The 14045-nt window shown below is 43.7% G+C and overlaps 1 protein-coding gene and 1 long non-coding RNA gene across 9 annotated transcripts in view; one reads left to right on the top strand and one right to left on the bottom strand.

Moving 5' to 3' along the window:
- The window catches only part of pard3aa (par-3 family cell polarity regulator alpha, a), a 1126646-nt gene that overhangs the window by 582359 nt on the left and 530242 nt on the right, over nucleotides 1-14045 (bottom strand). For all 6 annotated transcript variants that reach the window (XM_072508331.1, XM_072508330.1, XM_072508326.1 and 3 more), the window contains exons 4-5: nucleotides 13572-13747; nucleotides 2371-2532 (exon numbers count right to left, since the gene is read on the bottom strand). In XM_072508331.1, coding sequence (XP_072364432.1) covers nucleotides 2371-2532; nucleotides 13572-13747 — 338 coding nt within the window. The remainder of the gene's footprint in view (nucleotides 1-2370; nucleotides 2533-13571; nucleotides 13748-14045) is intronic.
- LOC140424843 (uncharacterized) overlaps nucleotides 1-14045 on the top strand; it is a 98936-nt gene that overhangs the window by 40258 nt on the left and 44633 nt on the right. The window lies entirely within an intron of this gene.

Genomic DNA, 14045 nt, shown 5'->3' with positions numbered 1-14045 from the left:
CTCTTTCAATGCATTACTGTTTAAAGACGTGGTTTTTTTTCTAATCAACTGTCAGCTTCCTGTGTTTTTCCCACACTTTTGGAGTTTCGGTGCGAACCTGGTTGCTCCTTTTTGAATTTTTAGAAGTTTCACTTTTACAGCGATCTTCAAGGTTTTATTTCCTTCTGGCCATTTGGAGAGTCCTTTTTTTCTTCTTTTTGACGTGTTGGGATTTGGAGGATATGTGGAAAAGCTGGAATGAGAAATAGAAGCTGGAAGATTGGGCTCTGAGAGAGTGGGGTTAAGGATTTGGGATTAAGGGAGACGGGGGAATTGAGGAAATTGGATAGTACAATGTGGAGAAATATTGGCGTTTGTATGGATGGAGGGGAACAGGGTGGGATATGGGAACAGGAACTTTCAGTCGAGTCAGGAACAGCAACCATGTGGTTAATTGGAGCAATGCTAAGGAAGGAGCTGCTAACTGCAATCTGAGAACAGCACAGCCGGTGAACAGTGAGCGATTGCTTCCACGGGTGGGTGAATGGAGAAACAGGAGGATGGAAGAACCAAAGGGAAAGGGAAAAGGAAGGCTCATGACCCAAAAGTTATAATACACAGGATTCTTGAACATAAGTCGTTGAGATTAAGATCAGAATATTGTTTAAAAGGAAAAGGGTTAAGCAATCAAAAAGGAGGGATATAAAAGGATTTGAGTACTAGTATGGAGCTACAGGACAGAGCTCCAGTGTCACTAGGCACCAGGAATAGAATGGCCCCTCCAGTCCTGTACTTCCCACCATTTTGAGTTTGGCATAGGAAGTGTTTAAAAATGTTGGGCTGAGGGTAGGATCAGTATGCCCTGTGTAAAGTGGCCTAAACACAGGCCCCGCTGCGTTTGTGCGATCTTTCCATTAGGTTCCGGTTAGACAGAGCCAGCTGGCTTTTACATGCAAAGACCAACCACTGATCAACTCTGGCTGAGGTGCCCAGTCCAGAGGCGTAACCGCAACACAAAATACAAGGCCAATCAGAATCCACGTTGAAATTGTGCCTATTTAGAGGCCCTCAGGCGGCATTTCCATGCCTCCTCGTCACAAGAAAGCTTAAATAAGGAACTTTATTACCATTTATAGGTGGATGGAAATCCAATCTGAAACCCTGACTGCACCATGTCCATCAGCAATGCTTGTAAAGCCAAGAGACACCATTGTACATTTTCCACGAGGAACCGAGCACAGCGGAGTCAGTAAATCTATTTTATTTTACTTTATTCCATTGTTCCTTGCGCATAAAATTTTAATTTTGCACAACACTATCTGCAGAAATGGCCATAATCTTCCAAACGCCGTGAAGCTAGACAGATTTTGCTCCTTGACATAATGGAAACTTTACTGATGGGTGACACAGCGGCAAGCACTGCTGCCTCACAGCGCCAGCGATCCGTGTTTGATTCCAGCCTCGTCTATGCGGAGGTTGCAAATTCACCCCGTGTGTGCGTGGGTTTCCTCCGGTTGCGCCGGTTTCCTCCCACAGTCCAAAGATGTGCAGGTTGATTGGATTGGCCATAATCATGCCCTTTAGTGAGCATGGGTGTGCAGGTTAGGTTACGGGGATAGGGCGGGGTGGGTAGGTGGAGCAAAACTGGGTAGAGTGCTCTTTCGGAGGGTGGGTGCAGATTCGATGGGCCAAATGGCCCCAAATCTGCACTGCAGGGATCCTGTGACACATCAGAAATTATCTTTCGTTGTTACAGAATAAAAATAGTAAATGTAAATTGTTTGCTCACATACGATTGTGTGCAATGCATTGTGCGGAAAACAAGTCTATAACATTCCGTTTCCTTCATGACAATGGAACTGCTATTGTAATTGTTTTAGAAGCGGGCTTGGGACAGGATGACATTAATGAACAGTTTGCTTTTGAATGAAGTAGAAAGTTGCAGAACACAGTAAGTAGTTTATAAACTGGCCATTTCCTCAAACCGCCAACATAATGGAAGGTTGTTGCTAAGAGTGGCAGGAATTATTTTTCTAAACTCACATCACTTTTGGAATTCTGCTCAATGTAGAAAACTCCAAACTTATGGCAGAGGTTGGACTCATGGGTAAATAATGCCACGCATACCACAACATTGTTCATACACATGCAGCTGAATCAAGTTACCATATCTTTCTAGAGCAAATATCTAATGTCAACATTAGGATGCAAATTCTAATGAAGGGCCCACAAGTGAAATGTTGACACACCAGGCAGGGTAACTGAAGGTGACAAACTTGCTGAGCATTGCGCATTTTCTGTTTGGTTTCAGGTTTTCAGCACATGCAGATGTTTTGTTCATGAACACACATAATTGACTGATATTTCTTGGAATAGATTTCATAAAATTACCTGCTCCTGCCGTTCCAGCCACTTATCCACCATTGGATGAGTGGCACTTAAAGACGATCGGGCATTGTCCCGCTGAAACTGATTTGACCAATGGCCAGCATCTCTTGGCAAACTCCTGTAGCTGTCCTGTCCATTCATTGGATTCCTCGGAGTTGTTTCTTTCTATATAATTTAGTAAACACAGCGACAGATAATTATTTTGTTCTGAACTATTTAAGCAGGCAACCAATAAGCTTCTATTTTTAATTAAATCCAAGTTCACTCAGTTCAGATTGTCAAAAATACACAGTATTAAATTCATGGTGCATCAGAATTTACAAGTTGTTGCCATTGTGCAAGCTTAAGCAAAGCAATTAAGGTATACGGAATCCTATTTGATCTTGCTCTAGTGGTGAGCTTTTTCCCCCCTCAAACAGGTTATTGCTTGAATCGTGCACGTTATGGTTGTAGACTTAGGCCAGGTCTGCCAACCCTTCTGGATTGCCAAGGAATTCCCCACAATCAAGAACGAATTTCACGGGCAGTACTGTGAGCAATTGGGAGAAAACAGGCAGCATCAACATCAAGTGGCACTTTTAACAGGCGGCGCCCCCTTCAAGGGAACACTCCCTCAGTATTACACTGAACTGATTGCCGATATTATGTACAAAGTCTATGCAGGGGTTGCACCCAAGACCTTCCAATTCCGATGTGGGTGCTACCACTGAGCTAAGGCTAACATAATGGGAGAAAGGCTCTGCCATATATATGAAAAATGTCATTATCGGGGGACACTTTATGCACATTCTGAGTGCTAATGACAGGTTAACTGGAAACTCTTGTATTGTTAATGGGCTTGCTTTTTGCTGATATTTAATTTTAGGTGCAATTTGATGTACCGAACAGACGCCGGAGTGTGCCGACAAGGGGCTTTTTACAGAAACTTCATTGCAGTGTTAATGTAAGCCTACTTGTGACAATAAAGATTATTATGTCATCATTGCACGACAGGGCCCAGGGATTCTGTGAGTGGAGTCTGCCTTGTGATTGCATGGTGCCATTGTACTTACTGAACGTTCAAGGAATGTCATTTTTTTTGCTGCATTTTCAAATATCTCCCTGTATTAAACTAAACTTAATTTTCAAACTGGTTTTTTTCAACTGTACCCTGTATTAGTTGAGGAACTCTGTGGACTTTGTTTTTAAATTGCTGTACAGGGATACAGCTCTGCACTATACTACACAGTACGTGTTTGAGAAACCTGTGACAAACTTTGTGTTTTAAAGAGGTCTCTTACAAGGAAGAAGCCAGCAGACTCTTACTGTCCTTAAATGTCTAATTTAAATTTATTTTTTCAGTGATTTCTTATTTTGCAAGTTATTTCAGCGAGCAATGTACAGCACTGCGCATGTGTGGTACGGGGTTTTAACATTTACATTGATTTTTCCATGCAAATATTGTCCTCGGGAACCTAACATTGATTCCCATGGGAAACTATGCTTCACTTTAAGAGGTGATTTTCAGAAATACAACCATCACTGAGTACTTGCTGTATTTTTTGACAAACTATTCAATCTCTTTAAAGTCTTTGCTGTTCAGCTACAAAGTTGAGCTGACAGTCGTGTCCTCTGTATTCTTGTCTGCCACCAAATTTACTGTCTGAAGTAACACAGTCATATTAGGAACTTGCATTCAAGGTAAAGGAGATCAAGACCCATCAGTCCCTAATCAAGTCAAAACATTGTCCTTCACAGCATGAACTTGCAGTTAAACTCAGTTTTCACTTTTTAGAGTGCAGAAAGGTTTCATTCGATGAACTGATCTCTTGGGGCGATGGTGGGGGGCAGCGCACTTGAGAAAGAGTGGGTAACTCTATATACAAATTATTAAAGAAGAAAGTCAATTTTTATTCCATATAAACAGGGCACTGAAAGCAACAGGGGAGTGAAAGTGGGTAACTGATTCAAGCAGCGAGTTTACACTGGCAAATCACCAAATCTGTTATCTATGTCAAATCTACGATGAGGCGGATATTGCTGACCACTGATTTATGTACAAGTAGATAATTCAGCACATTTTTAGCAACAAAAAAATAAGCTGGGTTTCAGAAAGAATCCATCATTCAATTTTGTTTCACTGAAATAAAGAACGTTATGGGGTGATTAATGGGATTTACAAAATAACAAAGGCTCAAAGGCTAAAAGAAAGCTGTTCCTTGAGTGATGAATCAACAAGAAATTTGGGAGAGAGTGAGAAATATGGTCAGGATAATGATAAAGAGGCCAGAAAAATGCTTTCAACCAGAGTGTTAAGAGATTATGAAATGATTTTTATCAAAGTTGGCTTCTGAGGCTGAATACATTATGTATTTGAAAAAGAATAATATAGAAGGAAAGGCGGAGATGGTGGAATGCAATTAGTCATCCCCGATTTGCAAAACAGGCAACATCATGGGAATGATGGGCTGAATGGCCTTTTCTCCATAATGTAATACGCCAGATTCTACGAGTCCAGGTGAGGAAAAAATGTCCTATCCCCAAACCAAAGTTGCTCTTCAAACTTGATTGATGAACAACTCTACAGGATAGATTAAAAGAATAATTTCCATCTAGTTCAAACTGAATAACTTTTCTCAGCTACACTTCAGCTTTACCCATTTATGGAGATATTTTAGCAAAGGTCATACTGAAATAAAAGGTCAGCCATAATCTTATTGAATGGCAAAGGACCAAATGGCCACCTCCTGTTCCTATTCCCGATACCCTGATTATAGCACCTCCATGATATCGATTATGTTGGATAAATAACCAAAAACCAGACTACAATACAGCACCTATTTCCATTACAATTAATGGAATTTATAGTCAATCATCTGAACTATTTCAGCACCTCCCAGCCACTTCAGTTAAGTGCCTGAATTTTAACAGATGATTCTCAAATCATTTTTATTGCTGCCTTTTAAAATGTCGAAGTGCTCCAGACATTTTCGAGCCAACTGACTGTTACAGACTGATATCTCGGGTATCTGCAGCAATAAGTGAAAGTAAGAGTTCAATAAATTTTCTTAAATAATTTAATTGGTGACAGAAATGTCAGTCAGTGGGGTTAAGTGCTGCACTTGCGAGAAGTGGGAGATTTGTGACGCTTCCAGTGACTCAGACGACTACATCTGCAGGAAGTGCGCCCAATTGCAGCTCCTCACAGCCCGCATGGATAGGTTGGAGCAATAGTTGGATACATGTAAGGGCATGAAGGTGGTGGAAAGCGTCATAGACAGGAGTTTTAGTGATGAGGTGACACACAAGGTGCAGGCAGATAGACGGTTGATTACTAGAAGGGGTAGGCAGTCAGTGCAGGAATCCCTTGTGGTTATCCCCCTCTCTAACAATTATACCGTTTTGGATGGGGGGGGGGGGCAAAGAGCACTAGTTATATGGGACTCTATCATTAGGGGTACAGATAGGCGCTTCTGTGGATATGAAAGAGTCTCAGGATGGTGTATTTCCTCCCTGGTGCCAAAGTCCAGGATGTCTCTGAACGGGCAGAAAGCATTCTGAAGGGAGAACAGCCAGAGGTTGTGGTAAGTAGTGGTACTAACGGCAGAGGTTCGAAGAGTGACGAGGTCCTGCAGCAGCAGTTTAGGGAGTTAGGTAGAAAGTTAAAAAAGCAAGACCTCGAGGGTTTTAATCTCAGGATTACTCCCTGTGCCACGTGCCAGTGAAGCTATAAATAGGAAGATAGTACAGCTCAACACGTGGCTAAACAGCTGGTGTAGGAGGGAGGGTATCAGATATCTGAACCATTGGGATCGCTTCCGGGGCAGGTGGGACCTGTATAAGAAGGATGGGTCGCATCTAAACTGGAGGGGCATAAATATTATGGCGGGGAGGTTTGCTCGTGTCACACGGGAGGATTTAAACTTTAAAGGGAGGGGGGGGATGAGAACCAAATAAAAGATGAATTAATAATCTTTTTTTGACTAATCTTTTTTGTCACAAGTAGGCTTACATTAACACAGCAATGAAGTTACTGTGAAAAGCCCCTAGTCGCCACACTCCGGCGCTTGTTCAGGTACATAGAGGGAGAATTCAGAATATCCAAATTACCTAACAGCATGTCTTTCAGGACGAGTGAGAGGAAACCCACACAGACGAGGGGAGAACATGCAGACTCCACACAGACAGTGACCTAGCCAGGAATTGAACCTGTGAAGCCATAGTGCTAACCACTGTGCTATCATGCTAACGGTGCCGAATTAACTGAAGGGGAACGAGAGAGTAGGGCCAGCAATACTCAGCTTAACGTTTCAGAATACAGATATTTCAGCCAGATAGAGGGGGATGGTTAAGGAGAATATTATAACTGTACTGCGGGAGGACACATCGGAGGGCTCATACAGGAGGCAATATGGGTACAGCTCAAGAATAGAAAGGGTGCAGTCACAATGTTGGGGTTTACTATAGGCCTCCCAACAGCCAGCGGGAGATAGAGGAACAGATATGTAGACAGATTTTGGCACGGTGTAAAAGTAACAGGGTTGTCGTGGTGGGTGATTTTAACTTCCCCAATATTGAAAGGGCCTCATTTGCTGGGGCCGTGGATGGGGCAGAGTTTGTAAGGAGAATCCAGGAGGGCTTCTTGAAACAGTCCAACTAGGGAAGGGGCCATACTGGACCTGGTCAGGTGATGAACAGTGACCACAATTCAGTAAGCCTTAAGGTACTGATGGATAAAGATAAGAGTAATCCTCAGGTGAAGGTGCTAAATTGGGGGAAGGCTAATTACAACAGTATTAGGCAGAAACTGAAGAATCTAGATTGGGGGTAGATGTTTGAGGGCAAACCAACATCTGGCATGTGGGAGGCTTTCAAGTGTAAGTTGGTAGGCATTCAGGACCAGCACGTTCGAGTAAGGATGAAGGATAATTATGGCAAGTATTGGGAACCTTAGATAACGAGAGATATGGTGAGCCTAGTCAAAAATAAAAAGAATAATGTCAAGGTTAGGAGGCTGAATACATGAAGCAAGTTTGGAATACAAGGGAAGTAGAAAGAAACTTAAGCAAGGAGTCAGGGGAACTAAAAGGGATCATGGAAAGTCATTGGCCAGCAGGATTAAGGAAAATCCCATGGATTTTTATCCATATATAAAGAGCAGGAGGATAGCCAGGGAGAAGGTTGGCCGACTCAAGGACAGAGGAGGGAATATATGCATGGAGCGAGAGGAAATGGGCAAGTAGCAAATGCGTACTTTGCATCAGCATCCACCAAAGAGAAGGACTTGGTGGATGATGAGTCCGGGGAAGGTGTAGATAGTTTGGGTCATGTTGAGATCAAAAAGGAGGTATTGGGGGTCTTAAAAAACATTATAGTAGACAAGAGCCCAGGGCCTGATGGGATATATCCCAGAATACTGAGATAGACAAGGGAGAAAATTGCTGGGGCCTTGAGAGTAATCTTTGTATCCTCACTGGATACAGGGAAGGTCGCAGAGGATTGGAGAATAGCCAATGTTCTTCCTTTGTTTAAGAAGGGTAGCAAGGATAATCCTGGGGGCTGGTTTAGCACACTGGGCTAAATCGCTGGCTTTTAAAGCAAACCAAGGCAGGCCAGCAGCGTGGTTCAATTCCCATACCAGCCTTCCCGAACAGGCGCCGGAATGTGACGACTAGGGGCTTTTCACAGTAACTTCATTGAAGTCTACTTGTGACAATAAGTGATTTTCATTTTCATTTCATTTTCAGGTAATTACAGGCCTGTGAGCCTTATGTCAGTGATAGGGAAATTATTGAAGCGGATTCTTTGAGCAGGATTTAATTCCATTTGGAAATAAGTGGGCGTTTCAGCGAGAGGCAGCATGGTTTTGTGAAGGGGAGGTTGTGTCTCACTAACTTGATTGAGTTTTTCGAGGAAGTGACGAAGATGATTGATAGGGCAGTGGATGTTGTCTACATGGACTTCAGTAAGGCTTTGACAAGGTCCCTCATGGCAGACTGGTGCAGAAGGTGAAGTCACACAGGATCAGAGGTGAGCTGGCAAGATGGATACAGAACTGACTCGGTCATAGAAGGCAGAGAGTACATAGAACATAGAACATAGAACAATACAGCGCAGTACAGGCCCTTCGGCCCACGATGTTGCACCGAAACAAAAGCCATCTAACCTACACTATGCCATTATCATCCATATGTTTATCCAATAAACTTTTAAATGCCCTCAATGTTGGCGAGTTCACTACTGTAGCAGGCAGGGCATTCCACGGCCTCACTACTCTTTGCGTAAAGAACCTACCTCTGACCTCTGTCCTATATCTATTACCCCTCAGTTTAAAGTTATGTCCCCTCGTGCCAGCCATATCCATCCGCGGGAGAAGGCTCTCACTGTCCACCCTATCCAACCCCCTGATCATTTTGTATGCCTCTATTAAGTCTCCTCTTAACCTTCTTCTCTCCAACGAAAACAACCTCAAGTCCATTAGCCTTTCCTCATAAGATTTTCCCTCCATACCAGGCAACATCCTGGTAAATCTCCTCTGCACCCGCTCCAAAGCCTCCACGTCCTTCCTATAATGCGGTGACCAGAACTGTACGCAATACTCCAAATGCGGCCGTACCAGAGTTCTGTACAGCTGCAACATGACCTCCCGACTCCGGAACTCAATCCCTCTACCAATAAAGGCCAACACTCCATAGGCCTTCTTCACAACCCTATCAACCTGGGTGGCAACTTTCAGGGATCTATGTACATGGACACCTAGATCCCTCTGCTCATCCACACTTTCAAGAACTTTACCATTAGCCAAATATTCCGCATTCCTGTTATTCCTTCCAAAGTGAATCACCTCACACTTCTCTACATTAAACTCCATTTGCCACCTCTCAGCCCAGCTATGCAGCTTATCTATATCCCTCTGTAACCTGCTACATCCTTCCACACTATCGACAACACCACCGACTTTAGTATCGTCTGCAAATTTACTCACCCACCCTTCTGCGCCTTCCTCTAGGTCATTGATAAAAATGACAAACAGCAACGGCCCCAGAACAGATCCTTGTGGTACTCCACTTGTGACTGTACTCCATTCTGAACATTTCCCATCAACCACCACCCTCTGTCTTCTTTCAGCTAGCCAATTTCTGATCCACATCTCTAAATCACCCTCAATCCCCAGCCTCCGTATTTTTTGCAATAGCCTACCGTGGGGAACATTATCAAACGCTTTGCTGAAATCCATATACACCACGTCAACTGCTCTACCCTCGTCTACCTGTTCAGTCACCTTCTCAAAGAACTCAATAAGGTTTGTGAGGCATGACCTACCCTTCACAAAGCCATGCTGACTATCCCTGATCATATTATTCCTATCTAGATGATTATAAATCTTGTCTCTTATAATCCCCTCCAAGACTTTACCCACTACAGACGTGAGGCTCACCGGTCTATAGTTGCCGGGGTTGTCTCTGCTCCCCTTTTTGAACAAAGGGACCACATTTGCTGTCCTCCAGTCCTCTGGCACTATTCCTGTAGCCAATGATGACATAAAAATCAAAGCCAAAGGTCCAGCAATCTCTTCCCTGGCCTCCCAGAGAATCCTAGGATAAATCCCATCAGGTCCCGGGGACTTATCTATTTTCAGCCTGTCCAGAATTGCCAACACCTCTACCATACGTACCTCAATGCCATCTATTCTATTAGCCTGGGGCTCAGCATTCTCCTCCACAACATTATCTTTTTCCTGAGTGAATACTGACGAAAAATATTCATTTAGTATCTCGCCTATCTCTTCAGACTCCACACACAATTTCCCATCCCTGTCCTTGACTGGTCCTACTCTTTCCCTAGTCATTCGCTTATTCCTGACATACCTATAGAAAGCTTTTGGGTTTTCCTTGATCCTTCCTGCCAAATACTTCTCATGTCCCCTCCTTGCTCGTCTTAGCTCTCTCTTTAGATCCTTCCTCGCTACCTTGTAACTATCCATCGCCCCAACCGAAACTTCACATTTCATCTTCACATAGGCCTCCTTCTTCCTCTTAACAAGAGATTCCACTTCCTTGGTAAACCACGGTTCCCTCGCTCGACGCCTTCCTCCCTGTCTGACCGGTACATACTTATCAAGAACACGCAGTAGCTGATCCTTGAACAAGCCCCACTTATCCAGTGTGCCCAACACTTGCAGCCTACTTCTCCACCTTATCCCCCCCAAGTCACGTCTAATGGCATCATAATTGCCCTTCCCCCAGCTATAACTCTTGCCCTGCGGTGTATACTTATCCCTTTCCATCATTAACGTAAACGTCACCGAATTGTGGTCACTGTCCCCAAAGTGCTCTCCTACCTCCAAATCCAACACCTGGCCTGGTTCATTACCCAAAACCAAATCCAACGTGGCCTCGCCTCTTGTTGGCCTGTCAACATATTGTTTCAGGAAACCCTCCTGCACACACTGTACAAAAAAACGACCCATCTATTGTACTCAAACTATATCTTTTCCAGTCAATATTTGGAAAGTTAAAGTCTCCCATAATAACTACCCTGTTACTTTCGCTCATATCCAGAATCATCTTCGCCATCCTTTCCTCTACATCCCTAGAACTATTAGGAGGCCTATAAAAAACTCCCAACAGGGTGACCTCTCCTTTCCTGTTTCTAACTTCAGCCCATACTACCTCGGAAGAAGAGTCCCCATCTAGCATCCTCTCCGCCACCGTAATACTGCTCTTGACTAGCAGCGCCACGCCTCCCCCTCTTTTGCCTCCTTCTCTGAGCTTACTAAAACACCTAAACCCCGGAACCTGCAACATCCATTCCTGTCCCTGCTCTATCCATGTCTCCGAAATGGCCACAACATCGAAGTCCCAGGTACCAACCCATGCTGCCAGTTCCCCTACCTTGTTTCGTATACTCCTGGCATTGAAGTAGACACACTTCAAACCACCTACCTGAACACTGGCCCCCTCCTGCGACGTCAAATCTGTGCTCCTGACCTCTATACTCTCATTCTCCCTTACCCTAAAACTACAATCCAGGTTCCCATGCCCCTGCTGCATTAGTTTAAACCCCCCCAAAGAGCACTAACAAATCTCCCCCCCAGGATATTTGTGCCCCTCAGGTTCAGATGTAGACCATCCTGTCTGTAGAGGTCCCACCTTCCCCAGAAAGAGCCCCAGTAATCCAGAAATCTGAATCCCTCCCGCCTGCACCATCCCTGTAGCCACGTGTTTAAATGCTCTCTCTCCCTATTCCTCATCTCACTATCACGTGGAAGGGTGCATTTCTGAATGGAGGGCTATGACTAGTGGCGCTCCTCAGGGATCAGTGCTGGGATCTTTGCTGTTTGTAATATATATGAATGATTTGGAGGAAAATGTAACTGGTTTGATTAGTAAGTTTGCAGATGACACAAAGGTTGGTGGAATTGCGGATAGCGATGAGGACGATCAGAGGATACAGCAGAATATAGATCGGTTGGAGACTTGGGCGAAGAGATGGGAGATGGAGTTTAATCCAGACAAATGTGACGTAATGCATTTTGGAAAGTCTAATACAGATGGGAAATATACAGTAAATGGCAGAATCCCGAGGAGTATTGATAGGCAGAGGGATCTGGGTGTACAGGTACACAGGTCACTGAAAGTGGTAACGCAGATGGACAAGGTAGTCAAGAAGGCATCTGACAAGCTTGCCTTCATCGGCTGAGGCTTTGAGTTTATAACTTGGCAAGTTACGTTGTAGCTTTACAGAACCTTACGTTAGGTTGCACTTGGAATATAGTGTTCAATTCTGGTCGCCACACTACCAGAACATAGAACATTACAGCGCAGTACAGGCCCTTCAACCCTCGATGTTGCGCAGACCTGTGAAACCACTCTAAAGCCCATCTACACTATTCCCTTATCGTCCATATGTCTATCCAATGACCATTTGAATGCCCTTAGTGTTGGCGAGTCCACTACTGTTGCAGGCAGGGCATTCCACGCCCTTACTATTCTCAGAGTAAAGAACCTACCTCAGAAGGATGTGGAGAGGGTACAGAAAAGATTTACCAGGATGTTGCCTGGTATGGAGGACATTAGCTGTGAGGAGAGGTTGGAGAAATTTATTTTTTTCTCACTGGAACGACAGAGGTTGAGGGGTGACCTGATAGAAGTCTACAAGATTATGAGGGGCATGGACAGAGTGGATAGTCAGAAGCTTTTTCCCAGGGTGGAAGAGTCAATGACTAGGCGGCATATGTTTGAGGTGCGAGAGGCAAGGTTTAAAGGAGACGTACAAGGCAAGTTTTCTTTACACAGAAGGTGGTGGGAGCCTGGAAGTCTCTGCCGAGGGACGTAGTGGAAGCAGATATAATAGTGACTTTTAAGGGGCGTCTTGACAAATACATGAATAGGATGGGAATAAAGGTGTATGTTCCGTGGAAGGGTAGGGGGATTTAGAGCAGACGGGCAGCATGGTCGGTACAGGCTTGGAGGGCCATAGGACCTGTCCCTATGTTGTAATTTTCTTTGTTCTTTGTTTTCTTTGTACATTTTAAGGAATGTTAACGAGTGGAAGCTACATAGAATGCAATTGGAAGAAGGCTACATGTTGTGTTTTTTCCTCTGATGCAGACGTGAGGCCAGATCCCATTGTGATAGAACTTGATTCAACCAGAGGATTGGAATCAAAAAACAAAACATATAGGATACAAAAGCTGTAGATTTCAAAAGCAGCAGGCACTGAATGAAGGTTTGAGTCTGCAGTGACAGGTATTAATATAGGATAGCTAAAGTGATGTTTTAAAAAGTAAATTTATCATGAGTCAATATAAATCACTTCATTAAACCATTTTGTCAACAACTCAGTCTATTACTATTGTTAAAGCAATGTAATGTTGCCATAGTTGTATAAATCAGCCAACGGGGTTAAGCAAATCATACTCTCGCACCCTCTCATCCTTTGAGAATACAGATTCGTGCTCATTTAAAATGTCTTAAAAAAATTCATATAGTGCATTCATTTTATTTAGTTAGAAGTTCACCGGAAAATTGGTCACTCAAGTCCAAGGAAATTGAATGGCGTTGTGTCCTTTGCAGCCCGTCACTAAAAGTACACAGTGACAATGCTTTTTAAAAAAGAATTTCATTGTCTGTCAGGTGCTGTGGAACACCTCGGCACAACACCATGAGTACAAGTCTGTGCATCTCCAAAATCTAGAATTAAGAACAAAACTGCGAACCCACCTTTTTTCTGTCAAGGCTGCTAGATGTTTGGCTTGGCTTTGGAAAGCCCGGTGTTGTCGACCAACGGGTCGGGTTTTTGCGAGAGGGCTCTGCTGGATTAAGGTTCGACCCCGATATAGAAGACAAAAGGCCAATCAATGCAGGGTCACTGCTTCGTCTCACATGAAGTGGCATGTCTGATGAGGGGGGGAAAAAAAATAACTTTACCATTTTGATCATAACCGGTTTCTTATGGTCAAAAGCTATAAAATAGCAGTGTTTGCACTCCACCATCAGCTCCAAACAGTTTTGGGAAATGCTGAGGACATAAAAGAACATATATAACTTTATGTTTTCAACTCCTAAAGATGAGTAAGATAATACTTCCAATGTAATGCACGCTCTTCCATAAATCCTTTCCCAAAGACCTTTCAAATAACTGGGAATTAAAAAAAAAAAATGCTTAAGGCATTACCAACTATGACCAGCATTTGA

The sequence above is a fragment of the Scyliorhinus torazame genome, chromosome 6, assembly GCF_047496885.1.
Source record: "Scyliorhinus torazame isolate Kashiwa2021f chromosome 6, sScyTor2.1, whole genome shotgun sequence".
Classification (NCBI taxonomy): Eukaryota; Metazoa; Chordata; class Chondrichthyes; order Carcharhiniformes; family Scyliorhinidae; genus Scyliorhinus; species Scyliorhinus torazame.
The sequence above is the reverse complement of the archived record's forward strand: the minus strand, read 5'-3'. Positions and strand labels throughout refer to the sequence as shown.